The following is a 23,975-nucleotide window of genomic DNA, read 5'->3' as shown; positions in this document are numbered from 1 at the left end:
CACACTTCCCAAAGCAGGCACCAAGGGGAAGGCAGGGCTATGCCATGATCCCCCCAGCCTGGCAACTCTTCTTCCCCACCTGGGCTGAGGAAGGGCTCCGTAGCCACAGCCTGGCTGGCTGGACTCCAGGCAGGATGGTGGAGCTACTCTGCCTCAGTTTCCCCACAGGCAATCGATCAGGCATGGGGGGGGGGGGTGACAGGACTCCTGGGTTCTATTCACAGCTCTGCCCCTGCCCTGTTGTGTTCATTCTGCCTGCATCCCCCGAGCAGGACTCAGCCACAAGCACCTAGACCTGAGGTCCTTGTTTATTAACAATGGCACTTAGACCCACACAACCCAGGCTGAAGGGGCAGGTGGGTAGAAATCAGAGGCTGTGCTGAGGAGGAGTTTTTTTTGTTTTTTTTTTGGGGGGGGGGGGGGGGGAGGGCAGCGCTGGACTCTGCCCCTCCCTTCTCCCCCAAAGCTGGCACTGCCTTAAAGCAGGGCCTGACAAGTGCAAGTTTAGCTCTTGCAGCAGCCAGGATGTGCCCCCCTCATTCCCACCAGTCAAGTTCTCAGGTGGACAGGGCCCCACCTGGCTGAGTAGGGGGGCAGTAGTTCAGGACTCCACCTGGATGGCTTGATCCTGGGACGGAGGTGGGGGGCTGTCTTCCCCCTACAGCTCAGCCTGGCCCCCACTGGGGCCCGTGTACTGGATGGTGGCCAGGAAGGTGCGAATCTCCATGGGCTGCAGTGTGACTCCCAGCGGGTTAAGCGGAGGGTAGGCCTGGCGCCTGGCTGCACCTGGGAGAGGAAGCCAGGGGTTAACTGCCCAGGGGCAGCAGCGGGGGTGCCCTGGGCCTAGATGCTGCCAGCTTCTCCACCGGAGGGTGGACATAACCCTCCCCTGTGTCTGTGAGCTCCCCACGCCATGAGTACAGCTGAGGGGCTCTGGCCACATGCAAGACAGGGCCTCCCCCATCCCCCAAGGGCCCAATGTGCCAGCTGCCCACCATCCCCTAGGTAAGGAGGCAGGCACTGGCTGTGCTGGGCAGAACGGGGGGCACAGCATCAGGGCTGCTGGCCTCTGATCCGTGCTTTAGTGCGGGGGTGGTGACCTACCTGTGGCTGGCCTCCAGCTGAGCCGGTTCATGGCATCTCGCTTCTGGTTGGCCACCAGATTCATCTCCTGCAGGGAGGTGATGGTGAAGGAGGAGAACAGGTGCTGGGTGGGGAGAGACATGGTCAGCAACTTCCTCAGGTGAACCCCGCCTCCTTCTGGCCACCCCCAGACCTGCAGGTGAGTAGACAGCAGCAGCAGCTCCACACCCCACCCACCCCGACAAAGGGGACTCCTGCAGGCTGGTGTGAAAACCGGATTCTGTGCTGCCTGTCCTCAGCCTCTGGGTGGGGCTGCTCATTCACGCTCCACCCCAGAGCTGGCTGCATTTCAGTGCCAGGAATGGGAGCCCTGAGGAGTCAAAAGCACCCACCTCTAGGGGCCAGGGGTTAGCATCAAGTGGGTGAGACCCCCCTCCATAAAACAGCTGTCATGCCCTATGCCCACTGCACCTTGTGTCTAAGGATCCCTCTCCCCATGTGGATGTGCAGCCATCTCTGGTGTGGGACTTGGCAGCTGTTTTATACAAGGATCCTTTGTGTGATGCTAAGATCCACCCCAGAGGTGGCTGCATCTCAGCCCTAGGCAAGGGAGACTGTCAAATGCTTTAGATGAAAAAGCCTCTAGGCCAGCGGCTCAGCAAGTCCCAGGTACCTACCAGCAGGTCGACAGTGACGGGCTGGGAGCAGTTTGCACTCTCCCCTCTCTCGAACTGGTGCTCCAGGCGGATGAGGACGGAGCTGGGGTCCCACTGGGCCAGTGTCAGGAGATGGACGGAGGGGGGAAGCTCTTGCTTCAGAGCAGAGAACTGGGGAGGAAGGGGAGACAGGGTGTCAGGCTGCCAGAACAGCACCCCTAAAGGGACAGTTTCAGCAAACTTAAAAAAAAGTCATCACCTGCCCTTGAACTATTTCAGTTCCCCAGGCTCCGTCCGTGGCTGCAGGGCAGCGCAGTGTGGATACAATGCACTCCCCTTCTCCTCGAGGGGCTGGCCTGCAGCTCCCAGCGTACAACAGCGTCCCCCTACCTATGATGGGTTGGGGGGACAGGCGGAGCCCTGCTTTCAGCAGAGAGCGGCTGGCTTGTCACAACCTTTCAGTTTACTTGATCCCTCAATTTTCTGTGGAAGATCAGCTTCGACAGAACAGGTGGTGATGATCCCATCTGCCCTCACAAGTGAGTCACCCCAGCATAGGTTTCACGGGGGGCATGTGTGGTGTGTGTAACCCAATTCTTGGGAGGAGTCGTCCCCCACAAGCAGGGACCACAGGGCCATCAGCTCTAGCCCTTTTTGTCAGGAGATCTCAAAGCACTTTATGCAGGTCAGGCTTATTAGCCCCATTTTACAGATAGGGAAAGTGAGGCACAGGGGGGGAAGGGACTTGCCCCCGGCCACTGTGTGCTACCCACTAGACAACACTGCACAGTCCCTTCCAGGCAGCACAGATTGAAAACAGGTCCCTCGTGTACAGCTGGCAAGGGGGGAGATTGACCAGATTTGTTTTCACCCAGCGAGTTGTTTAGCTGGGGATGGCTATTGCCAACTTAGCAAAGGGAGGAGATGGGAAGAGAGGAGTTTAAAATCCAGTTATATTTAAACAACGCTGACTTAACCCTAAGTCCTGGCCAGGAAGAGGGCAAATACCTCTCCCCCCGCTGAAATTTTCCATGGGGAAAAACTGGAGTCGTCCCGCCCCCCCACCCCCCATCTTGCCCCACAGCAAAGCTTCCCACAAAGGGATTTTGGCCCTAGCAATTTTCCTGCCTGAATTTAACCTAATGAGCAGAAAGGAGGCACCTGCTCCATGGGGGGCGGGGGGGGGTGCTTGGCCATGATGGGCTTAACCTATAGTTCACCATAGCCCTCCTGGTCAGCTGGCCCTGGGCTGTGTTGGGGTGGGGGCAGGAGCTGTAGGACTGGGAGAAAGGGGAGAGGCATAGCGATCAGAAAGACAAGGATTTCCCTCCTTGTCCAGCTCAAAGAGCCCTGCTCTGGCTGGAGGTGAGTTGGGAGCTGAGGCTGAGACCCCCCTACAACTCATTTCACAAGTGGGTGAAGCAGTTGGGAAGAAGCAGCCCCTGGCAGGATTCAAACCAGCAGCTCACCGTTCCCCTCCCTAAAGCACAGAGCCCTGCCCAGGCACCTGCTTGAGGCTGCGCTGCCCCCGGTGGAAGGAAGGGCCCCCTCCAGGTGCCAGGACCAGCTGGGGGGCCATGAACTCCTGCTGGGCCTGCAGCCGGTGCCGATCGGCCGAAGACTCCACTGTGTCCAGGAAGACGAGGTGCCGGCCCCGCACCACCAGGCCGTCGTGGTAGACCCCAGGCTCCAGCAGGGGCTCCCCCACCCCGCGGTTGTCGTCATAGAGCAGCCGTCGGTGCACCTAGCCGCAGGGAGGGAATGTCAGAGCTGGGCGCCCTCGCTGTTCTGCTGTGGGGCAGGGGGTGGGGGGCTGGGAGCTGCACAGGTGCAAGTCAAGGGCACATGGGATTGTAGAGCTAAGGGCGCCACCTGCTGGCACAGCCCTGCTTCTGCAGGAAGGGGGCGATGCACACAGGCTCAGAATGGGGGCGGGGGTGTTGTGGGGGGAGTGGAGTCCACCCTTTCTCTTCCACCCTTTCTCCTCCCCATCCACCTCTGCGGGGAGGGGTGGGAAAGAGGGGCAAGATTCCTCTCTCCCCCTTCCCCAGTCTCTCACCATGAGCTCCACGGAGCCATCGGCCACGCTGCTGCCCCCCTGCGAGCGATCCGTCAGCACCGTCAGCTGGAACTTCTTGTTCTAGAGAGAAGAGCAAGCCCAGAGCTAACGGGGGTGGGGGGGTGTGACGCCCTGCCAGGGAGGGTCACTCCCCAGCATCCTCTGCTCCCTCCAGCAGGTGGCAATGGGAGCATTCCCCCATGCCCCCCCAGCAGCTCTGGTGCTCTTCCATCCTCTTGTGTCTGCCTGCGGCTTCCTGACCCCTTCCTGCGCTGCATTCCCCATCCCTGTGGCTGTAGGGGGAGCACTTGGCGGTGGGGGGGGGGGGGGAGGGCTCCATTTCTTCCTTCTGGAACGGCCTCCCTCGTGTGTCTCTGCAGTGATACCTCCTCCTCTTGTGACACTGCACTCCATATTCCTCATAGTGATATTTCAATACATGGTTATGGCATAATTATGATGCATTTTGCACAAGATGGGTCATGGGAGGTGTCAGTGGAAAAGGGACGATTTGCTGAATGATTATCCTATTTGTATGCATGGATCATTTTTGTATCTGAAGTTATAAATCTTGGCTGGGTGTATTTCAGATGTTTCATTTGAGGCTACGTCTACACTAAGCACCTTTGAGCGACCCAGCTATGCTGCTAAAAGGCGCACGGTGGCAATGCTGTTTGGTGGCAGGAGAGAGCTCTCTTGCCGACAAAAATCTTCCACACAAAAAAAAAAAAAAAAAAAAAAAAAGCAAGCGGCGGTAGCTTTGTGGGCAGGAAAGCGCTCCTGCTGACAAAGCTGTTCATGCTGGTGCTTTTCCTCAGCAAAACTTCTGGTGTTCAGGGGTGGGGTTCACACCCCTGAACGACAAAAGTTTTGCGGACAGAAGTCCAGTGTAGACAAAACCCGAGTAACACCCACAACCAGCCTTTCAGGTACAACAGGGAAAAGCTAGACAGGGCTGCTGGACTATGAAAAGGCTTAGCCTTCTTGTAAATGTTTCAACTGGCCTGTAAGTAACGGCTGCTATGACCCAGCAAGGGCATGAGACCAGATCACAGGATACTGGACTCCATGTTGGGTACCTGTATTTTTCCACAAACTGGGTGGGAACTGTTGTTGGAACAAAGGGTTCCTACCGTATGTTTAAGCTATATAAGGTGGGGTGTGACAGCATCTAGGGGCCTCACTCCCCACCTAAGGGAACTCCTGGAAACACATGAGGACCAAAGACTGAACTGGGGGAAGTGCTGGGCCCAGGCTAAAGGGATTTCTAGCCTGCGAATGGAAACGCGGTGTACTGCTTGGATCAACAGCCACGCTGAGAGATTGTTAATTCATATCCAATCTGTCATTTTAGGCTTCGTTTGCGGTTTTGTTTATTTACTAGGCGATACATTAAGTGATAGCAAACAGATCTTGTCATTAATAAACTTGTTTTTTGCTTTACCTAAGCCAGTGTGTCTTTGAGTGAAATGTCCTGCACCACCCTGATGAGCCAACTGCCCCCGGCTCCCCGCCCCACTGAAACTCACTCCCCCAGCATCTGGATCCCACCATTGAGACCCTCACACCCAGACCCCCTGCCAAGCTCTATCCCCCTGACACCTCCCAAGCCCCAACCACTTTCACCTGGACCTCCCAGCAGATTCCCACTACTGTTGCACCCAGAACCCCCCCTCCCAACAAGCCTCTGTGCATCCAGATCCCCCCGCACCCAGATTGCCCCACACCTGGATCCTTCCACACTTGGATCCTGCCTTTCTGCCCACACCTGGCATGGAGGGGCAGGGCCCTGGGGTGTTTCTGGGGCAGGCTGGGTCCTTGCACTGTGTCAGGGTTGGGTGCAGCCTTATTGCTGAGTGTGTCCCAGGGGGAGCTGCACAGTGATCTCCCACCTCTGTACAGCCAGGGGCCTGTGCGCACCAGTGCCAGGCTGGAGCCTCCACATTTATTTGACAAATAAAATTTGCAGAATTTTAAAATATTGTGCGCAGAATTGTTAATTTTTTGGCACAGAATGCCCTCAGGAGTATCAGGTAGCTCAGTTTGGGTGTGTGGCACCTCCTGCTGTCAAGTTGGGTGATAACAGGGCCTGGTGAGGCTGGCTGTATCTCCAGCACAGCAGTGTGGGCAGGGCCAACCCAGCTGTGTGTCCTACAGGGGCACAGCGGTTCCCAAACTGCACCTCAGAGATGGCAACCCGTCACACCCATCTCTGCCTTTGTTCGAGCCACTGCATGGGCCAGAGCAGATCTGGGGGCATGGGAACAAGTGACCAGCAGCACCACCTGCTGGCCAGCACTGGTGTCTGCAACGCTTCCCCCCCAAGATCTTTACCATATCTGGCACCCACCACTGTAGGAATCAAGCCCTCGCCATCTTTAGGGCATTTACTCCCTCACCCCGTCCCTGTGCAGACAGGACAGTTGTTTATTGATGGGGAAACTGAGGCACGGGGACACAATGTCACAAGCTCCCACAGCAGAGCCAAGAACTGAAGGCCCAGGCCAGTATCGCTACCCCCTGGACCATCCCTGTATCTCCAAGGAGAGGAATCCCCCCCACACACACACACACTACCGTGATGGGGAGGGGACCCAGCAAATGCCAACAGGGGCCCCCAGTGGCCCTGGTACCTTGATATAGATGCGACTGTTGACGGGATAGTAGTTCCCAGCCACCGCCTCCGTCTGGCTCAGGTTCCACGTGGCCCGATAATCCCGCCTGCCATGAGCACCAGAGCCCCATTAAGCCCCGTGTCGGCCATCTCCCCCACTGCCCCTAATCCGGGAGGGGGGGCGGTAGGGCCAGTTTGGGCTGTGCAGTCCGGGGCTCTGGGCAGATCCCAAGCAACAAGGCTCCCAGCCTGGCCCTGGCTGGGGAATGGACTGTTCCACAGCGGCAGAGGGAAGCTCCCCTTATACCTAGCCCTGGGGTATCCCACATGCTGCCACAGTCCACAGCTGACACCCCCCAGGGGAGGCTGCTGGCTAACCATTGGGGGGGTGTTGGCCAGGGCTCATTGGAGTAGCTCATGCAGGGCCCTCCATTCAGGAACGTCAAACAATAATTAAGGCCTGGACGTTCATTAAGACACAGCCCCTTTTTACTAAAATCCACAGCCCCTTTTTACTTTTTACTAGAAGGGACTCGATAATTCAATGGAAGACACGAGAATGGAACCCAGGACTCCTGACTCCCAGCCCTGCCCCCCCGCTCCCCTCCCAGAGCTGCAGGGAGAACCCAGGAGTCCTGACTCCACCCTGGAATCATCCCATCCCATCCCCCCCCCCCCCCCCCGCTGAGGAAGGATCACCCCACTCCCAATGTCTCCCTGCCCCCCTTTACCTCCGCTCCAGAATCTCCCGCCCGTTGGAGTCTGTGTAGAAGCGTCCGTCCGTCTGCAGGGATGTCTCAAAACGGCTGATGATCTCCTTGCCCAGCCCGTCGCTGCGGCAGAGGGGGCAGCAGGGTCAGACGTGGGGTCTGGCAGCACACGGATTCCCCCCACCCCCGACACTTTCTGGGGCTGTTCTGACATTTTCCATCTCAGCTGTGTCAATGGCCGGGGTGCTCCCCATGAAAAGCATCATGGGGATGGACAAATTGATGTGCCGTCAAAACTCCCAAATACTTGCATTTGGCAGCACTGCTGCAGTGCCTCCCACTTTACAAACCTGGCTCCCTGGTCAGACTACACCTCCCATGCGGCGCCAGGGACTCCCATAATGCACCACCTCCTGCCCCCAAGAGGGGAGGCTGTGGTGCATCATAGGAAACGTAGTCCAACCAGGGACCCCAAACCAGAGGGAATGGAAACGTGAGGCATTTGAACTACAACTCCCATGGCGCATTGCACCAGCCCCCACCCCAAGAGGAGAGGCTGTGGTGCACCATGGGAGATGTAGTCCACCCAGGGAGCCCAGCCCAGAAAGGAAGATGGGAGCATGAGGCACCAAAACCACAACTTCCATGGAGCACGGCAGCAGGCCTCCAAGTTGAAATTACTTTGGTTTTCAGGCGGTTTCCTTCCATTTCCCACCCAGCTCTCACACTCACTCTACAGGGATGGGCCCCACCGTCCACTCCAGCTCCACGTAGGCCTGCCCGGCATAGAGCCGCACCACCTGCGAGCACCACGAAGAGAAGTTCTGGTAAACCTCCTGTACCAGCTTGTTCTGGACCAGAGAGAGAGAGAGAGAGAGACACGTGTGTGGGGTCCCCGCACCCAGCACTGCCTTTCAGCCACTTCTGGGTTAGGGCATGGGGGGTGGGCACAGTTTAGAGCAGGATCCCTCATCAGATGCGGAAATGCAGCTCCTTCTGGGGCAGGCTGTTAGCAGCCCACGGAAACTCAGCACAGCGTTGGAGGAGAGTAAGGAAAGGATCCTGTATTCAGCTGGAAGTGCAATGAGGCGTGATTGCAGGATCCTGAAGGGGGTTAGCTTTGATTGAGACATCACGGTAAGGTTAAGGAACATGCAAGGGGATCTTCAATGGTCGTTAGGAGGTGGGACCTTAATTTTAAGTCTTACCCAAGAGCTAGCAACTCTGCTCTAACCCAGTGGACTCCAGTCCCCCAGCCAGACTTGGGAATAGAACCCAGGCATCCTGGCTCCCAGCCGCGCCCCCTGCTCTAACCGCTAGATCCCACTCCCCTCCCAGCTAGCTCAGGGCTAGCGGCATAAGGGAATCAGAGACAAGAGACTTCGGCTCCCACGCCCAGCCCCCTGGAGGTTCCCACACCGGGGATGCCCCCACCACCTACCTTCACCAGGTACGTGCGGGCTCGCCTAGCCACAGGGAGGGGCTCGGAGTGGTTTGGCCGGAAGATATATGCCCCGGAGGCCTGGGCGCTGTCGTCATCACCAATGCTGGCGTTGTACCTTGGCCAGGGGCAAGAGAGGGGAGGGTGGTGAGACAGCAGCCCCGAGGAAGGTCCAATCAGCTGCCCAGAGCATCATGAGCCCCAATGCCAGGGAGAGACACCCCGCCCTACCCACCCACACACAGCTCCAGCACTGGCCAAGAGATCAAACTCTCTCTCCTGGCTATTACCCTGGTTTACAGCTGGGGAAACTGAGGCACAGAGGGATGGGGAGAAAGGTATTCACTCGTGCTCAAATGTGAGCCAATGACAGAGCTGGGAATAGAACCCAGGAGTCCTGATCCCCAGCTCCCACTGCTCTACCCACTAGAGACCACTCCCCCCCAGAGGTGGGGATAGAACCCAGGCGTCCCGACTCCCCCCAGCTCACTGACCAGAAAAAGCTCTGAGACACAGGCAGCGAGATGCTTTTGTCCAGGTTCTGAATCTCCCTCAGGAGCCCAGTGACCGGGTCGAACAGAACCCGGAGGTGCTGTGGGGAAGAAAGCAAGATCATCAATAGACCACGACCCGGGGGCACAACCCACTGCAGGGCCCTCATTCCTCCACCTCCGATTACCCTCCCCTCCACCTGGGGGTCGCCCGGAAGGGACGCCCTGGGTCACACAGTCCAGTCCCCACCCGGTCAGATACTAATCTAGTGCCATCTTAAAGCTCGTTAGGTTGTTTACCTCCCACTGCTCCCATTGGAGGCCATTCCAGACATGGCTGCCTAGAAACCCGCTTCTCATTGCCAGCCTACACTATTTCCTGGACCGTTTATCTCACTTTGTTCGTGTGCCAACATTATCCTTTAGCTTCAACAGTTCTTCCCCTTCCCGAGAAGCCTATTGCACAATATTTATTAGGCATATTACGGTACCGCCTCCGAGCCCCAGTCACGGGCCTGGGCCGTATTGTGCTAGGCGCTGTACGTTATTTATTAGGTGTATTACGGTAGCGCCTCGGAGCCCCAGTCATGGAGCAGCTGGAGGCGGACAGACAAGAACAGAGATAGTCCCTGCCCCAAAAGAACTGACCCGACAAACGAAGTGAAACTGACCGGGCTGCACCCTTGCTCAGGACAGTACCTCATTCTGGAACTCCCTGGGGGACCAGGTGTCCACCCAGGGTTGGGCCTGCTCCCGGATCCGCGTGGCTAGCCTGGAGCGCAGGTCCCTGTTGGCCGTTTTCGAGATGGTGTAGGTGCTGTAGCCCAGGGGAGGGGCCAAGGCTGGGAAGATCAACTCGTGGGTGGCATCTCCCCGGCCTCGCCTCACTGCCCGGGTGAAGTTTGAGACGGGGACAACCTGGAAACAGAAAGAAAAACCGTCTGAGGCCCCATCGGGAGGGTCCGAACAGAGATTGTGCCACATGGGGACACCATGGGGCTGATGCAGGGAGCTCTCAGGTTAAGCAGAGTCAGACTTGGTTAGAACGTGGATGGGAGACCAAGGAAAATCCAGGGAGGGGGCTGTCTGTCAGCTCTTCAGCACTCCCCCCTCACAGTCAGTGCTGGCCCCAATGCCACAGAGCGATGCTAGGGGGCGCTGTGCTGCAGGGAGAGGGGTGGGAGCTCAGGAGGGGCCACTCCCCCCTTGGGGTCAGCACTGGCCCCAGTGTGGCACTAAGGGGCGCTGTGCAGCAAGGACCGGGAGCTCGGTGGGGGGCACTGACCCCAATGCCACAAGTATCTGTGGACACCATCGCCCCCTAGAGGATGCAATCAGACCTGCTCGAGTGCATGCAATCATACCGCCCTCTAGTGGTGGCAGCAGGCAGAGCCTACACGAGCAGCATTGCAGCTCCCCGTTAAGGGGGAGGGAGGGATAGCTCAGTGGTTTGAGCACTGGCCTGCTAAACCCAGGGTTGTGAGTTCAATCCTTGAGGGGGCCATTTAGGGATCGGGGCAAAAATTGGGGATTGGTCCTGCTTTGAGCGGGGGGTTGGACTAGATGACCTCCTGAGGTCCCTTCCAACCCTGATATTCTAAGAGACCCTTCCTTTTGCTAGAAGATGCCCGAGCCCAACCCCAGCTAACAACTGAATCCCCTACAGGCCCACGACACGGGAAACAGGTCAAGCAGGCAGCCGCAGGGAGGAGAGAAAAAGCCAAGAAGGAAGACGCTCTGGCCCTACCTCATTCGGCACCATCTGGCCGTTGGGATCGGTCACCGAATACGAGGCTCCTTTCACGGGCAGCCGGACGTTCCAGCTCACACGCCGTCCCAGCGGGTTGTAGAGGATCACCATGAACTGGACAGACAGACCCAGGTTAGCAAGATGCTCACCCCATCCTCCCCACCGCCAGCCAGAGGGCGCGGGTGCTATTCACTGGCTGAGCCCGGAGAGGATAAAAGCCATCCTACAATCGACACGGTAAGGGCGAGTCTCCTCCAGCTCAAGCAGCGACCTGCCGTCTCGGGGCTGGTGGAGCTGGGTTCTAGGCCGGGCTCCCCTCCCGCGGTCTAAACAACAACAAGGTCCTTACGGTGCCGGCGGATTCAGTCAGCGGGCACACGCTGATATTGAGGTAGTTGCAATAGATGAAGTTCTCCTTGTTGCCACTGATGCTGGCCAGAGCATTACTGACCAGGACCTGCAAGAGGAGAGATGCCTCCCATGAGGTGAGAGACGAGAGATCCACCTCCCCCCACACACTCCAGCTGTGAGTCTGACTCTAAGGGGGGCGCTGTGCTGCAGGGAGTGGGAGGCCCCACTGCCAGTATGGACCCCAATGCAAGAGGGTGGCACTAGGGGGCGCTGTGCTGCAGGGAACAGGGTGGGGCACTTCTCCTCTCATGGTCAGTGGTGGCCCCAATTCCCCAGCATACAAGTAGGGGGCGCTGTGCTGTGCTGCGAGGGGCTTGATAGAGGGGGGCGCTCTCCCCTTGGGCCCAGCATGGACCCCAGTGCCCGAGGGCAGTGCTAGGGCCCCGCTGGGGACTAGAGAGGTTAGCAGAGGATGCACTAAAGAGCATGTTTAGGCCACGAGACAGATATTGCCAGGTCTCCACAGCAAGGCATCACCAGGGCCACCCTTTGCTGAGGAGAGGAGTAGGGAGTTATTAGGGGGGTCCCCTTTAACTGAAGAAATCCCCTTGCCCAGCGCTGAGATGCAGCCACCTCTGGGGTGAGGCCATAGCAGGTCCTTGGCTACACCGACACCCCCCTAGGCTGCCTTTTCCTTGGGCCATCCTGCCTCGGATGCTCGATGCAGGGCGACTAGAGGAGGCAGAGTCAGGTTCCGGGATCTCTGGAGGGGAACAGGGTGCCAAGGAGCCAGGGCACGTACCTGGCAAGCATCCCAGCCGGCAGCCAGGCGCTTGGCGTAGTCATTAGCCACGTGCTGCTTCTCTGTCCCGCTGACGGCGTCATGATGCTGGGCCACCGCCATGGCCCGGCCTGTGGAGGAACAAGGAGCTGCACCAAACCCACGGGATGGGACGATGCAGGGGGCAGGGAAAGGGGGATTGTGGGGCCAGACAGCCCCCAAATCCAACCTCTCCAATAGAGGGCTGGGCCTGCACCTTTCCTGCCTGGCCTGAAGACTCCCCATCGGCCCCCAAGCTCCAGCATCAACTTGGCAACCTGCCCAAGGCCACACACATAGGAGCAGAACCCAGGAAGTCCTGATGCTGTCCCCTGCTCTAACCACTAGACCCCACTCCCCTGCCAGAGCCTAGGAGTCCCGACACCCATCCCTGCAGCACTGGTTCACGTTGCTGGACGTGTGTATGGAGGAGGCAGCACTGCCCTCTGCTGGCTGCAACAGGAGCTCTTCCTTTGTTCCGTCTCCCCCTAGTGGCTGCAGGGGGCAGGATAAATTTGGGGGGAATTGCAATAACGGGGTGATTCACGGCGCAGCAGCTCACGTACGGAGCACGGCACTGTCTCCTTCCCCGTAGGGGCCTGTCCTCGCCACCGGACCGGCCAAGGCTTCCAGCTGGTTGCAAACCTGCAAGGGCAGGGAGGGGGAGCAGTGATGAGAAAACATTTATCAGCATCCGGTAACTCTCCAGGAGGGACTCGCCGCTCCCATTTCATAGAGGGGGAAACTGAGGCATAGAGAGGGGATGGGACCTGCCCAAAGTCACACAGAGCTAGGGATTGAACCCTGGATCCCAGCCCCTCTGCTCTAACCACTAGACCCCACTCCCCTCTCAGAGCTGGGGGACAGAACTCTGGAGTCCGACCCCCTAGCTCAGACCTCCTTGCTGTCCCGCTCAGAGCAGGGTGCTGGGAAGATTGACAGGCAGCAGGTCACAGGGAGAAGGGACGTGGGCGGGATCCCGGACTCCCAGCCCCCAACTGGGGATGCCCACCTGTAGGAAGTTATTGCTCAGTCGCTCGTAGCGTTTGAAGGCCGGCCGGCTGGTGAAGTAGCCTGTCCAGAACTGGTGCGGCCCGTCAGCGTAAGGGAAGAAATCGTCGTATTTGAGGGACCTGTGCGACACCAAAGAGGGTCTCCTCTGCAACTCATGGGTCCAGGAGACCCGGACCTTCTCCCTTCCCCCTCCTCAATCCACCCCACCTGCACACTGCCTGGCCAGAGGGGGGTAGCCAGCCAGCCCGTGCCACAGCTCAGCCCCTGAACCCAGCACCAGCCACTCCCAGGGCCCGAGGAACAGAGAGGAGGCTTATAATGGCATGGAAGAAACTAAAGAGAGATGAGCTCATTTATATACTCCAGTGCGGCGCTAGGGGGCGCTGTGCGGCAGAGAGCAGGGTACAGGCTCAGTAGGGGGCGCTCTGCCCGTCCAGTCAGTCCCCAGGGCGGCTCCATCATTACCCCTCCAAAGGGGACGCACCGGGGGTTAGCAAGACCATCCTCTCCGCCCTAGCATGGGGGGCGTGGGACAGCGCAGGCCACCCCAGGTGGGTTCCTGCCAGCCCCACACCGCCCTCCGGCCCCGGTGCTCACCACGACAGGTTGGCTTTGAAGAGTTCCCACAGGTAGCAGGTGGGGGTGGAGTACAGCACGTGAACCTGGCTCCCGTTGAGTTGCTGGAAGAGACACAAGGGGGTGGAGGAAGCGGTGGGGCAATCGGGCCAGCTGGGGGCTGGGCTCTGTCGTCCCTAGTGGCCAGTCAGGGTAAGGAGTCTGCTGCAGCCTCCAGCTACCAGGCCTCAGTCCGTCGCTCAGGCAGCACGGCCTGCCGCTCCCAGAGCCCGAGGACCCGGGTTCGAGCCCAGCCGTTGCCCCCATCACAGCAGGGCCCTGCCGAGTGCAACAGGCCTCCTGCCTGGGCCACGCGGCTGCCCCCAGGGGCCTGGCCTGTGGGTCAGGAAGTGGGAGCCCAACCCTCTGCGTCTGGAGCGGGGAGCCTCTCCCAGCCCAGTATGCCTCCCAGGCGGGTCCCCACCAGACTGGGAAGCCCTGCACACCCCCCACCCCCCGGTTACCTGCGCGTTGACGTGTTTGATGAGCTTGTCCATGTTCTTGTACCACAGGTTGGCGTTCTCGTACTGGAAATCCGAGCCCATTGTCATGACAACGTGCTTGGTCCGGTAGTGCTTGGCCTGTGACAGAAGGAGACGCTTCAAGCTCCCCGCTCAGAGAGCCCCCCCTCTCGGTACCCAGATCCCGAGCTAAGGCCTCCCCGTGGCGAGAGCCTGGCAGGCAGCCGGCGCAGGGAAAGGCAACATTGTTTTGGCAAAATGGAAGTGTTTTTCTGCAGGAAATTCTGGCTTTGCGAAACGGGCGGTTGGCAGAAAAGTCATTTTGACGCGTTTCTGACCCTGCGGAGCAGAGGTCCCAGGGCACTGGGCCGACACACCGGTCACCGGAGCTAATGACAGAGATCGCCTGGAGAGTCCCCCAGGGAGGCTCCCCCAGTGCGATCTTGGGGCGGAGGAGGAAAATGGAGACCGGTCCAAAACATTCAGCTGCGTATTGCAGCTGACCAGAGACTGGCGGCATGTCACAGGGGCTGGAGCTGTCCCTGAGGCAATCCCATCACAAGATGCGATCCTTACGCTCTTTTCTGGGGCTGGTCTGTTATTTAAGAGGATAGGCACCGCAGTCCATGCTCTACACGAAATTATTATACCAGGGACAGACATTATTACACCGGCGTCCGGCCACGCAAGGGTGAAGCTAACAATGGACCCAAGAAATTCACATCCCCCGAAAGGGGCTTTACTACAGCCCCTCTCTGGCTATAAAATGACACTTTCCCCCATGGACCAGCAATTCCCCACCCAATCTCCAGGCAGCCTCTAAGCGCCAGCCAATCACAAGAGTCGGCCACGAACAGCTGAGCGTCCTCTGATGGCAGAGGCAGGAATCAAACCCAGGAATCCTTACTTCCAGCCCCCTGCTCGAGCCATTACACCCCACTCCCTTCCCAGAGCCAGAAACAGAACCCAGGCCTCCTGGCTCCCAGGCCCTTTGCTCTAACCCCTAGACATAAGGCCAGCTGGCTGCAGAGGGTCCCCTCCCAGCTCTCACCTGGGCAGCCGCAGTTCCCAGGAAATACGCCACCAGGCTGTCCACATTATTCTCATCGCTCACATCATCCACAATGGGGCTGTCGGAGCAGAACTGGTCCCAGCAGAGGGACAGGGGCGGGTTGTAGCCGTTGGGAAGGACACCTGGGTGGAGGGAACAAGATCACCGGGGGCACAGGCACCTGGGTGGGATCCAGCCAGCGATATGAGGGACGATGCGGGTGTCGGGGGCCAGCACAGAGCCAGGGCCCACAGCTCTGCCTTGTGAGGCTGTCCCAGGTTGGGAGTGGGGCCCACCAACTGATGGGCACAGTGGCAGGGCAAAAGGAGCTGGCCTACAGGGGTGTAAATGCCAGGGAGGGAGGGGGCTCTGGGGGAAGGGTGAAATCCAGGCCCCAAGGGGGAAAGATCTGATTCTGTCCAGCCAGGAGTGCAGGCAGCACGGCCCAAGGGTGCTTGCTCCCAGCCCGATGGGGCCAGAGGTGGCAGTGGGGAAGGGTCCCTGTCCCCTCCCCTGATCTGAAAGGGCCCCACACCACCTGGCTGGGCATGGGGGATTCCCAGGTAGACAGGGGAGCGTGTGCTCCCTGGGCACCTCGCCAGCAACCCAATCTCTTCCCCCAGCCCCGATTAGGGATGCCACCTCTGAAGTACAAAAGGGGGGGGGGTGACAAAAAAGCCCAGGGGGAGGGACCCCCAGGCCAGCCCCTCTCCTCCCCTCCATTCCAGGCCCCCAGCTGGACACCCCAGGTCCCATCAGGTGGGTCGGCCTGAGGGCAGCCTTTCTGCTTCTGCCACTGCCTCCCCCTCAACCATGAGTCTACCCCCCCCGCCCCCGACACACACCTGGAGCCCACCCACCTGCCAGCTCTGGCTGCCCACTGGTCCGTGGCACCGTCTGCCTGTGGCACAGGTGCCCCGCCCCCCAAAACTGGGATGTTCCAGACTTGCCAGCACTCCCACTCCAGCTCACCGGTGAAGAGGTCGGCCCCGGGTGGCTGCAGGCTGGCGCTCGCTCTCCAGATCTGCTCCATCTCCTGCAACTGCTCCCGGTTGGCTTTGTCCTGGTAATCCAGTCGGCCGAAAAAGAAGCCATCAAAGCCCATCTGGAAAGGGGACGGCAGCAGGAGGGGTCAACGCCAAGAGCCCGAGAGCCAGCAAATGCTGAGGCAGCAGCGTGACCTCGTGGCTAGAGTGCTAGACGGGAACTCAGGAGACCTGGGTTCTATTCCCAGCTCTGCCACTGACCTGCTGGGTGACCTTGGGGAAGTCCCACCCCTACTTTGTGCCTCGGTTTCCCCACCTGGAAAATGGTGATAATGCTCCTGACCTGCACAAAGCACTTTGAGACCTGCTGATGGAGAGTGACACACACTGTCCCCAGCAGGCTACCCCCTTGGCCTCCAAAGTCCCTGCCCATTTGGGGTGGGGGGTGCACGGTTCCAGGCCCCACCAGGGGACTTCACCTGGGCGAAGAGGGAGGCCTGCTCTCGGGAGTGGCCGAAGGGGTCAATGTGCCAGGCGGCGCGGGGCCGGCCGCATTCCCCGAAGGTCTCCTGCAGGAAGCGCAGCCCCAGCGTCATCTGGTCAATCATGGCATTGTAGTGGGTGGCCGCCTCGTCATTCATGCACCAGCCGCCATTGATAAATTCCAGCCGCCCTGTAGGGAAGGAGAGGGGGCGGGTCGCCCTCAGCGCCAGGCGAGCAGGGAGGCCGGGCACCGCTGGGATCTGCAGCTGCCTGGCAGTGCCGGGGAAGAAGAGAAGCCAGGGACTTTCTGAGGGTGTGGGGCAGCATGGACATAAGATGACACTGGCCAATATCACGTGTGCATGTGAGAGATGCTGATCCACACAAGCAAACACTGTGTGTGTGAGGCAGACACGCACACCCACACGTGTAGGCTACCTGCAGCCATAGCTAGGAGTGTCTGTGATCTGCTTTTTTACACCGTGCCAATAAAGATCTGAATCAAGTTGTGCGAGAGACACAAGATGACCCAAGCAGAAGCCCCACATGTATGTGTGGGACAGAGACACACCCCAGACATTTGCTCCCTCTGTGCGTGTGTGTTATGAGGTACCCACCAGTACAGGCAAAGGGTCAGTGTGCATGGCATGACGCACAACAACCCAGTCAGGCATATTATCTGGGCATGTGGCTTTCACACACCGGCCTCTAGTGACGTTGCACTCCATATGCTTTGTAAAAATATGTTTCTAAGTGTGAATATGATGTAACTGGAATATGCTGTATGCAAAAGGTCTCCTGTAAGGTATCATTACAAAGCTTATAATCCACTGAGTGTGGTCATCCTATTTGTATGAATGTGACCTTCTTTTACCTGAAACTAGGAACCTGAAGTATAACTCTGAGGTCCTATTGTAATTATGCAAAGTGTGGGCCAATTAATGGTGGTTTAGAATCTTGATGGCTCCCATTGACCAGGACAACTTGTTGTAAATGACAGGTTTCAGAGTAGCAGCCGTGTTAGTCTGTATTCGCAAAAAGAAAAGGAGGACTTGTGGCACCTTAGAGACTAACCAATTTATTTGAGCATAAGCTTTCGTGAGTGCCACAAGTACTCCTTTTCTTTTTGGTTGTAAATGGTTTGTTTACCTGCAAGCCTTCCTGTGTACATGTACAGAAGAATGAGGTCTTACAGTGACATGTGATCAACCCCATCTTAAACCTGGTGCTTTTTCCATTTAGAAAGGGGTGTGGGGACCCACAGAGACAAAGGATTCCCGCCTTGTGCCAAAGCTATAAAAGGGAGTGGAACAGAACAAAGGGGACTGCCAGTCATGAAAAATTCCCTAGTTACCACCTGAGCAGGAACTAACAAGGTCTGTAACAGGGGAAAGGATTGGGCCCAGACTAGGAAGGAGTCTAGTCTGTGAAAGAAGGTTATTGGAACATTACTGAGGGTGAGATTTACCTGAAATCAGTTTCTTAACGTATTAGGCTTAGACTTGTGTGTTTTGTTTTATTTTGCTTGGTAACTTACTTTGTTCTGTCTGTTATTACTTGGAACCACTTAAATCCTACTTTTTATACTTAATAAAATTACTTTTGTTTATTATTAAACCCAGAGTAAGTGATTAATACCTGGCTGTGCATCTCTCTCTATCAGTGTTATAAAGGGCGGACAATTTATAAGTTTACCCTGTATAAGCTTTATACAGAGTAAAACAGATTGACTTGGGGTTTGGATCCCATTGGGAACTGGGTGTTTGGGTGCTGGAGACAGGGGACCTGTGAGCAGTTTTTGGTTAAAGTCTGCATATTTGGGGGTGTGGACCAGACCTGGGTCTGCGTTGCAGAAGGCTAGCGTGTCTGGCTCAACAAGGCAGGGTTCTGGAGTCCCAAGCTGGCAGGGAAAACGGGCTCAGAGGTAACTTCAGCACGTCAGGTGACAGTACCAAGGAGATCTCTCTGACCGAACCCCTCACACCACGCACGCCCATTGATTGACCCAGGCATATTATCTGGGCATGTCTCTTTCACACACATGGGCCATGGGCCTGTACTAGTCAGTATTGCACAACATACACCCAGAGACACATGCGTGGTGCGTGTCAGAGAAACACACCCGCAGACCCAACTGAGGCAAAGAATCCCTGTGAGTGTGTCTCTCTCTCCCCATCTCCCCCACCTATGCAGACATCCCTCTGTATGAGCGGGCTGGGGACATCACCAGACCCAGCAGTGCAGGTCACTCCACCTTCTGCCACAAGAGCAGTGCCCAGCTGGGCGGGATCCCTTACCCTCGCTGACCAGCTGCCTCACCGCCTGCTGCATTGGGTTCGTCTGCAGCCGCCACCAGCGGTAGAAAAAGGCCACCTCGACGTAGATAAAGCGCTTAGTGGGGTCGGCCAGGAGCTGGGGAATGACCGAGTCCAGGATGTACTGCACGCCGGCGTGCTGGATGTTATTGCGTGCTGCAAAGGGAAGGCACAGGGCTGAGCGGAGACATCCAGGGACCCATAAAGCAGGGACGGCAGCAAAGCCAGATCCCCCCGACCCAGCCACAGCACCCCCAGGAGGGCCGGATCCCCCACCTTACCACAACACCCGCAGCGCCCCTCCAGAGGGCTGGATCCCCCCGCAGCCATGGACAGCACCCCTGAGAATCTCAGATCTTTCTGTCTCTCCAGAGCAGGGGTAAGCCTCCCTCCCCAGAACTGCTCTGCACCTCCTGCAGTTCAAATATCCGTCTCCCCCCCAGAGCAGGGACAGCATCAGGGTGAGATAAGCTTGCACACACAGCACCCCCGGAGTCTCACCCGTCAACCAGCCAGCCCCCACCCCATGGTCCATTCCCCACCCACTCAATCAGCCAGTCCCCCCTCCCCCCGGCCTTGGTTGAAAGGCCCTATGACCTAGGCTTCTGCTTAAGTCACGCCCGTCCTGCACTGCTTTCTCTATGGCCTGAGAGATCAGATGCTCCAAAGGTATTAATGTTTCCACTAACTATGTGCTGACCTTGACTGATGTCATGGAAAAGCCGCCCACGTGAGACGCGGCCTCTAAAAGGTGAGTAAAACCACGGGCTTATTATGGCCGGGGGAGAACAGCGGGGAATGACAAAGATTCAACATATTCCTTGGCCTAGCAAGGACGGATACAAAACGCTCTGAGGAAGCATGATGTAATGATGTGGGGGGAGGGTGGGGGACAGTGTGTTAGATTCCTTGCTTCTGGGAGAGGAGTGGGGCCTTGTCGTTAGAGCACAGGGGTTGGGGAGACTGGGATTGAGGACTCCTGGGTTCTATTTGCAGGTCTGGAGAGGGAGCAGGGTCTAGTGGTTAGCTCAGGGTGGGGATTTCGGGACTCCTGGGTTCTAATCCCCACTCAGATTCACTGTGTGACCACAGGCAAGTCCTTTCCCCCAACTGTGCCCCGTGAAGCTAGGACGCTTAGTCCGTGAGTGCATGTGAACTGCCATGAAACATTCTGGCAGGCGACACAGACTTTATCAAGTATCTGGCAGGGAGGCAAGGTGGGAGCGTACCCAGGCCTGGGGCAGGTCCCTACAGCCCAGCCAGGGTTGGGAGGTGCTCTCTACCTCCATCAGCAGCAGAGGAAGTAAATATGCTGATGAGAATAAGATCTCTGAGCAGCGCTTCCTCCCCCACCCACATCTTGCTGCAGAAAGGAGCCCTCCCTCAGCTTGGACTCATGCAGGGTCATAGCCAGCTCTAAAGCCAGCAGAAACAGGGATCAGATAGCGACATTGGCCTTCAGATTTGATCCCGCTACGTGGGCTGGCTGGCTTAGTGTGTTTGGGGAAAGGGGATCCGGGGTGTGTCTGTTCTCTGGGACACAGGACAGCCAGAGTCTATAATTCCTGGCTCTGCCACTGGCCTACTGGGTGACCTTCGGCAAGTCTCCTCACTCTGTGCCTCAGTTTCCCCACCTATAAAATGGGGATGACAATACTGACCTCCTTTGTCAAGTGCTTTGAGATGTACTGATGATGAGCCCGAGGTAAGAGACCGGGATTAACCCACCAAGTCTGACTGCAGCAGCTCCGGTGCACAGAAACCCTCCCTCCCGCCCCTTGCGCACAGTCTCCGCCACTTACCTCCATAAAAATACTGATCCACTGTTTTCAGCCAGCCCACATCATTGTGTGTGTGAGGGATCAAGTGGACATTCAGCATATCTGGTTTAGTGGCCGGGCAGGACTACGAGGAGAAAAATAACCAGACATGCTACAAACTGGAAGGGAAGGCCACAGCCCCATTGTAAGAGTTCTCGGGGCCAATAGGAGATACCTATCTGAACGGATATTGCTTGGTGTAGCCAGCGTGGAATGCTAGAGGTGGAAAGAGGCAATTGTCTTCTTGGCAGCCCCCTGCTCAGAGCTGGACTGCTCCCTGCCCTAGATTCTCCAAGGCTTTGGACAAACACTTATTGAAAAATAAATCACGTGCCAACAGCAGACTGAAGGAGTTTTTCCACTGATGTAGTTAATCCACTTCTCTGAGAGTCAGCAGCTAGGTTGACAGAAGGATTCTAGCTGTATCTACGCCAGGGGTTAGGTTGTCCTAAGTCCAGCACTCATGGCACTAAATTTTTCACAGCCCTGAGCGACAGAGCTAGGTCAATCTAAGTGTTCAGTGTAGACCAGGAGTACCTGGCTGGGGAGTCAGGACTCTTGGGTTCTAGCCCCAGCTCTGGAAGGGAGGCAAGGTCGGTGGTTAGAGCAGGGAGACTAGAAGTCAGGACTCTGGGGTTTGAGCTCGGTAGGAAGAGTGGTGTCTAGTGGTTAGAGCAGGTTAGAGCTGGGTTCTACTGTCTGCAACCTTGAGCCGCAGGCTCCCCAGCTGTAAAATGGAAAGATTTCACCCTGGCCAGGGTGCTCAACTTTGCAGAGCTCACAATGGGAGGTGGCTAATTATCGTAATAATCATCTAACTGAGAGGAAGCAACAGTTTAGGGAGATGGTGCGGGAGGAAAGGAAGAGGAACAAGCTGCAGAAACAGACAAAGGCACCAATCTGCACAGTATTATAATCCCCTAGAGCGCCCGCCCCCCACACACACTGCTAGGGCTCAGCCTAAGGTCATGCGTTCAGTGCTCCCTGTTTTACTGAACTCGGGAGGGGTGGGGGTGACCCTGGAAAAGGTTAGTTATCTGCTAATGGGATGAAGCATTGCTTTGAGCCCCAAGCTCCCCGCCAGGGCCGAGAATGGGCGGCGGAGGGGGGATGGAAATTAGACCCAGCCACTGCAACCTGTCCTCTAAACTCTGGACTGTCCTGCCTTCCCCACCAAGCTCCCCCACAAGAGCACCCCCCCACCCCACTACAGAACCTCATCCCCCCCTTCATCCCACAGTCTCAGAACCCCCAATGCAGATGGGCCCTCCTCTCACCCCTTCACCTCCCCCTTCTCCAGCCAAAGCTCACCCACCCCTCAGAAATCCCTCCCCCTTCCCTGAGCCCCCTTTACCCCTTCCCCCGACCCTCCTTCACCCGCTGCTCCCCCCACCAAGAGATCTCCCCTATCCCACCACCGCCCACTTCCCCAGAGCCGCCCCCATGCCTCCCCTTCAGTCAAAGCCCCCTATTTATCCCCTCCGCACAAAGCCTTCCCTTCTGCCTCCTCCAAAAGCTCATCTCCCCAGGCCCCCTACTTCCATTAGCTCCTCCACATGCCCCCACTTCCTGCCCCCCAGACCCTCCCTCTCCCAGCCCCTTTGGCTTCTTCACCCCATCTCGCTCATCCCAAGAGCGCCCCCCCCAGCAGCCCCCTCCCCTCCCGGGGCTCCCTGTCTCCTCCGATTCTCCTCTGCTGCCCACTACCTGCCCCACTGCCCCAGCCCCACACCCAGACCCCCGCGGCTCTTCTTCCCCCCGCCACGGGCCCCGGCGGCTGCTGCTGCTGCTGCTCCCCCGCCCTCACCTCGTAGCCACAGCCGGCCGCGGCCGCCCGCAGCAGCCCCACGCCCAGGAGCAGCCCCACGAGCGGCCCCATCGCCCGCCTGCAACCGCGACCCCCGGCGCCTGGCTGCCGGGCGGCTCCCGCGATCATGTGACCAGGCCTCCACGTGACTCCCTGGCCACGGCATGCGGCTTCTCGCTTCGCCCCCCCGCGGAGGGGCCAATCCGCAGAGACGGGGCGGGGCCACGGCCTTCATTCGCCCCTCAAAGGCGTCAATGCAAATAAGGGACGCGCTGATTGGCTGACGGGGAGAGGGCGGGGCCATGATCCAGCTCCCACAAAATCCCCCCCCCATGCACCTCCATCTAGCCCCCTCCCAAAAGTGACTCCCTCATTGACAGCAGGCCGGAGGGCAGGGAGTGGGGAGGGCTGGGGTGACCCCTTCCCCGGGGGCCAGTCTCTGGGGCAGGGATCTCAACCTCCAATCACCCCAAGGGCCACATGAGGACAAGTACATTGGCCTGAGGGCCGCATCAGTGACACCTTTCCACGCCACCCTATAAAAGCATAGGCAAAAATGAAGAGTAATCTAGTAGGCTACTAAAAGTCAACGAATTCGCTTTTTTTAAAACTGTAAACACTCAGCAATGCACCTCACTCAAAAGACAAAACACACATTTGCTTTTAGAATTACTTCCCTTAAAGCCCCCCCCTTTGCCCCCGGCCTCACCCCCACTCCACCCCTTCCATGAGGCTCTGCCCCTGCCCCGCCTCTTCCCACCTTCCCCAAAGTCCCTGCCCCAACTCTTCCGCCCCCTCCCTGCCCCTATTCCAACCCCTTCCCCAAATCCCCGCACCAGCCCCGCCTCTTCTCCACTTCCTCCCCGGAGCGCACCGTGTCCCCGCTCCTCCGTCCTGGAAAGTCCTAAGCGTCGCCAAACAGCTGTTTGGCGGTGGGAGGCGCTGTGGGATAGGTGGAGGAGAGGGGACGCAGCACGCTCCGGGACAGGGCGGAGGGTGAGGGGAGTTTGGCTGCTGGTGGAGTCAGCGCCTATGGCAGGCCGCAGGAAATAAATCCGCAGGCCGCATGTTTTTCAGACCCCGGCTCCAGGGGATGCCTCCTGAGAGCCAGTGTGGGGCTCCCCCATTGGTGGGCACTGTGGCCTGGAGTGAATCTCCCAGGGAGCTGAGGCTGGCCCCTTTGTGTGAGGATGGGGGCCAGCTGTGCTTTACGCTGTCACCAGGACCCTTGAGGGCTGGGGCGAGGTTTACACCACCCCACCCCTCCGTCCACATGCCTGCTGAATCTGAAGCCTCAGCCCTTCTCTGTGAAACGGTGCGAGTGCTTCCTAATAACCACGTTCCAGGCTCAAGCCCCCAGCCTTTCGCTGCTAGCCTCGGAAGCCAACTATAGCCTGCAGCATCCTGCTGGTTTGAAGCAAAAGTGTGTATTGATCTAGTGCTGGTGA

General features: G+C 58.0%; 1 protein-coding gene across 1 annotated transcript; it reads right to left on the bottom strand.

Moving 5' to 3' along the window:
- Positions 1–290: 290 nt before the first annotated feature.
- Positions 291–22,675, bottom strand: MAN2B1 (mannosidase alpha class 2B member 1). The gene is made up of 24 exons (XM_073319446.1): positions 22,528–22,675; positions 20,703–20,805; positions 18,883–19,056; positions 16,582–16,775; positions 16,089–16,221; positions 15,117–15,259; positions 14,069–14,185; positions 13,587–13,669; positions 12,988–13,108; positions 12,542–12,620; positions 11,958–12,067; positions 11,154–11,261; positions 10,802–10,918; positions 9,754–9,972; positions 9,058–9,155; positions 8,564–8,681; positions 7,855–7,973; positions 7,144–7,245; positions 6,432–6,519; positions 3,799–3,879; positions 3,247–3,483; positions 1,761–1,910; positions 1,105–1,207; positions 291–786 (listed from the first exon to the last, which is right to left on the bottom strand). Exons 1-24 carry the CDS (start codon positions 22,654–22,656, stop codon positions 659–661), a joined length of 3,054 nt encoding a protein of 1,017 aa, XP_073175547.1. The 5' UTR covers positions 22,657–22,675; the 3' UTR covers positions 291–658.
- Between the last annotated feature and the right edge of the window lie 1,300 nt (positions 22,676–23,975).

Source organism: Lepidochelys kempii, chromosome 20, assembly GCF_965140265.1.
Source record: "Lepidochelys kempii isolate rLepKem1 chromosome 20, rLepKem1.hap2, whole genome shotgun sequence".
Classification (NCBI taxonomy): Eukaryota; Metazoa; Chordata; order Testudines; family Cheloniidae; genus Lepidochelys; species Lepidochelys kempii.
Note: the sequence above shows the minus strand (reverse complement) of the source record. Positions and strands in the feature narration are given on the sequence as shown.

Coding starts and splice junctions, on each gene's coding strand:
- MAN2B1 (XM_073319446.1), bottom strand. CDS start 22,656: ATGATCGCGGGAGCCGCCCGGCAGCCAGGCGCCGGGGGTCGCGGTTGC. Junction 14,186..15,116: donor TGGGAACTGCGGCTGCCCAG/GTGAGAGCTGGG, acceptor CTTCTGTCACAG/GCCAAGCACTACCGGACCAA. Junction 7,246..7,854: donor GTGGGGCCCATCCCTGTAGA/GTGAGTGTGAGA, acceptor CCTCTGCCGCAG/CGACGGGCTGGGCAAGGAGA.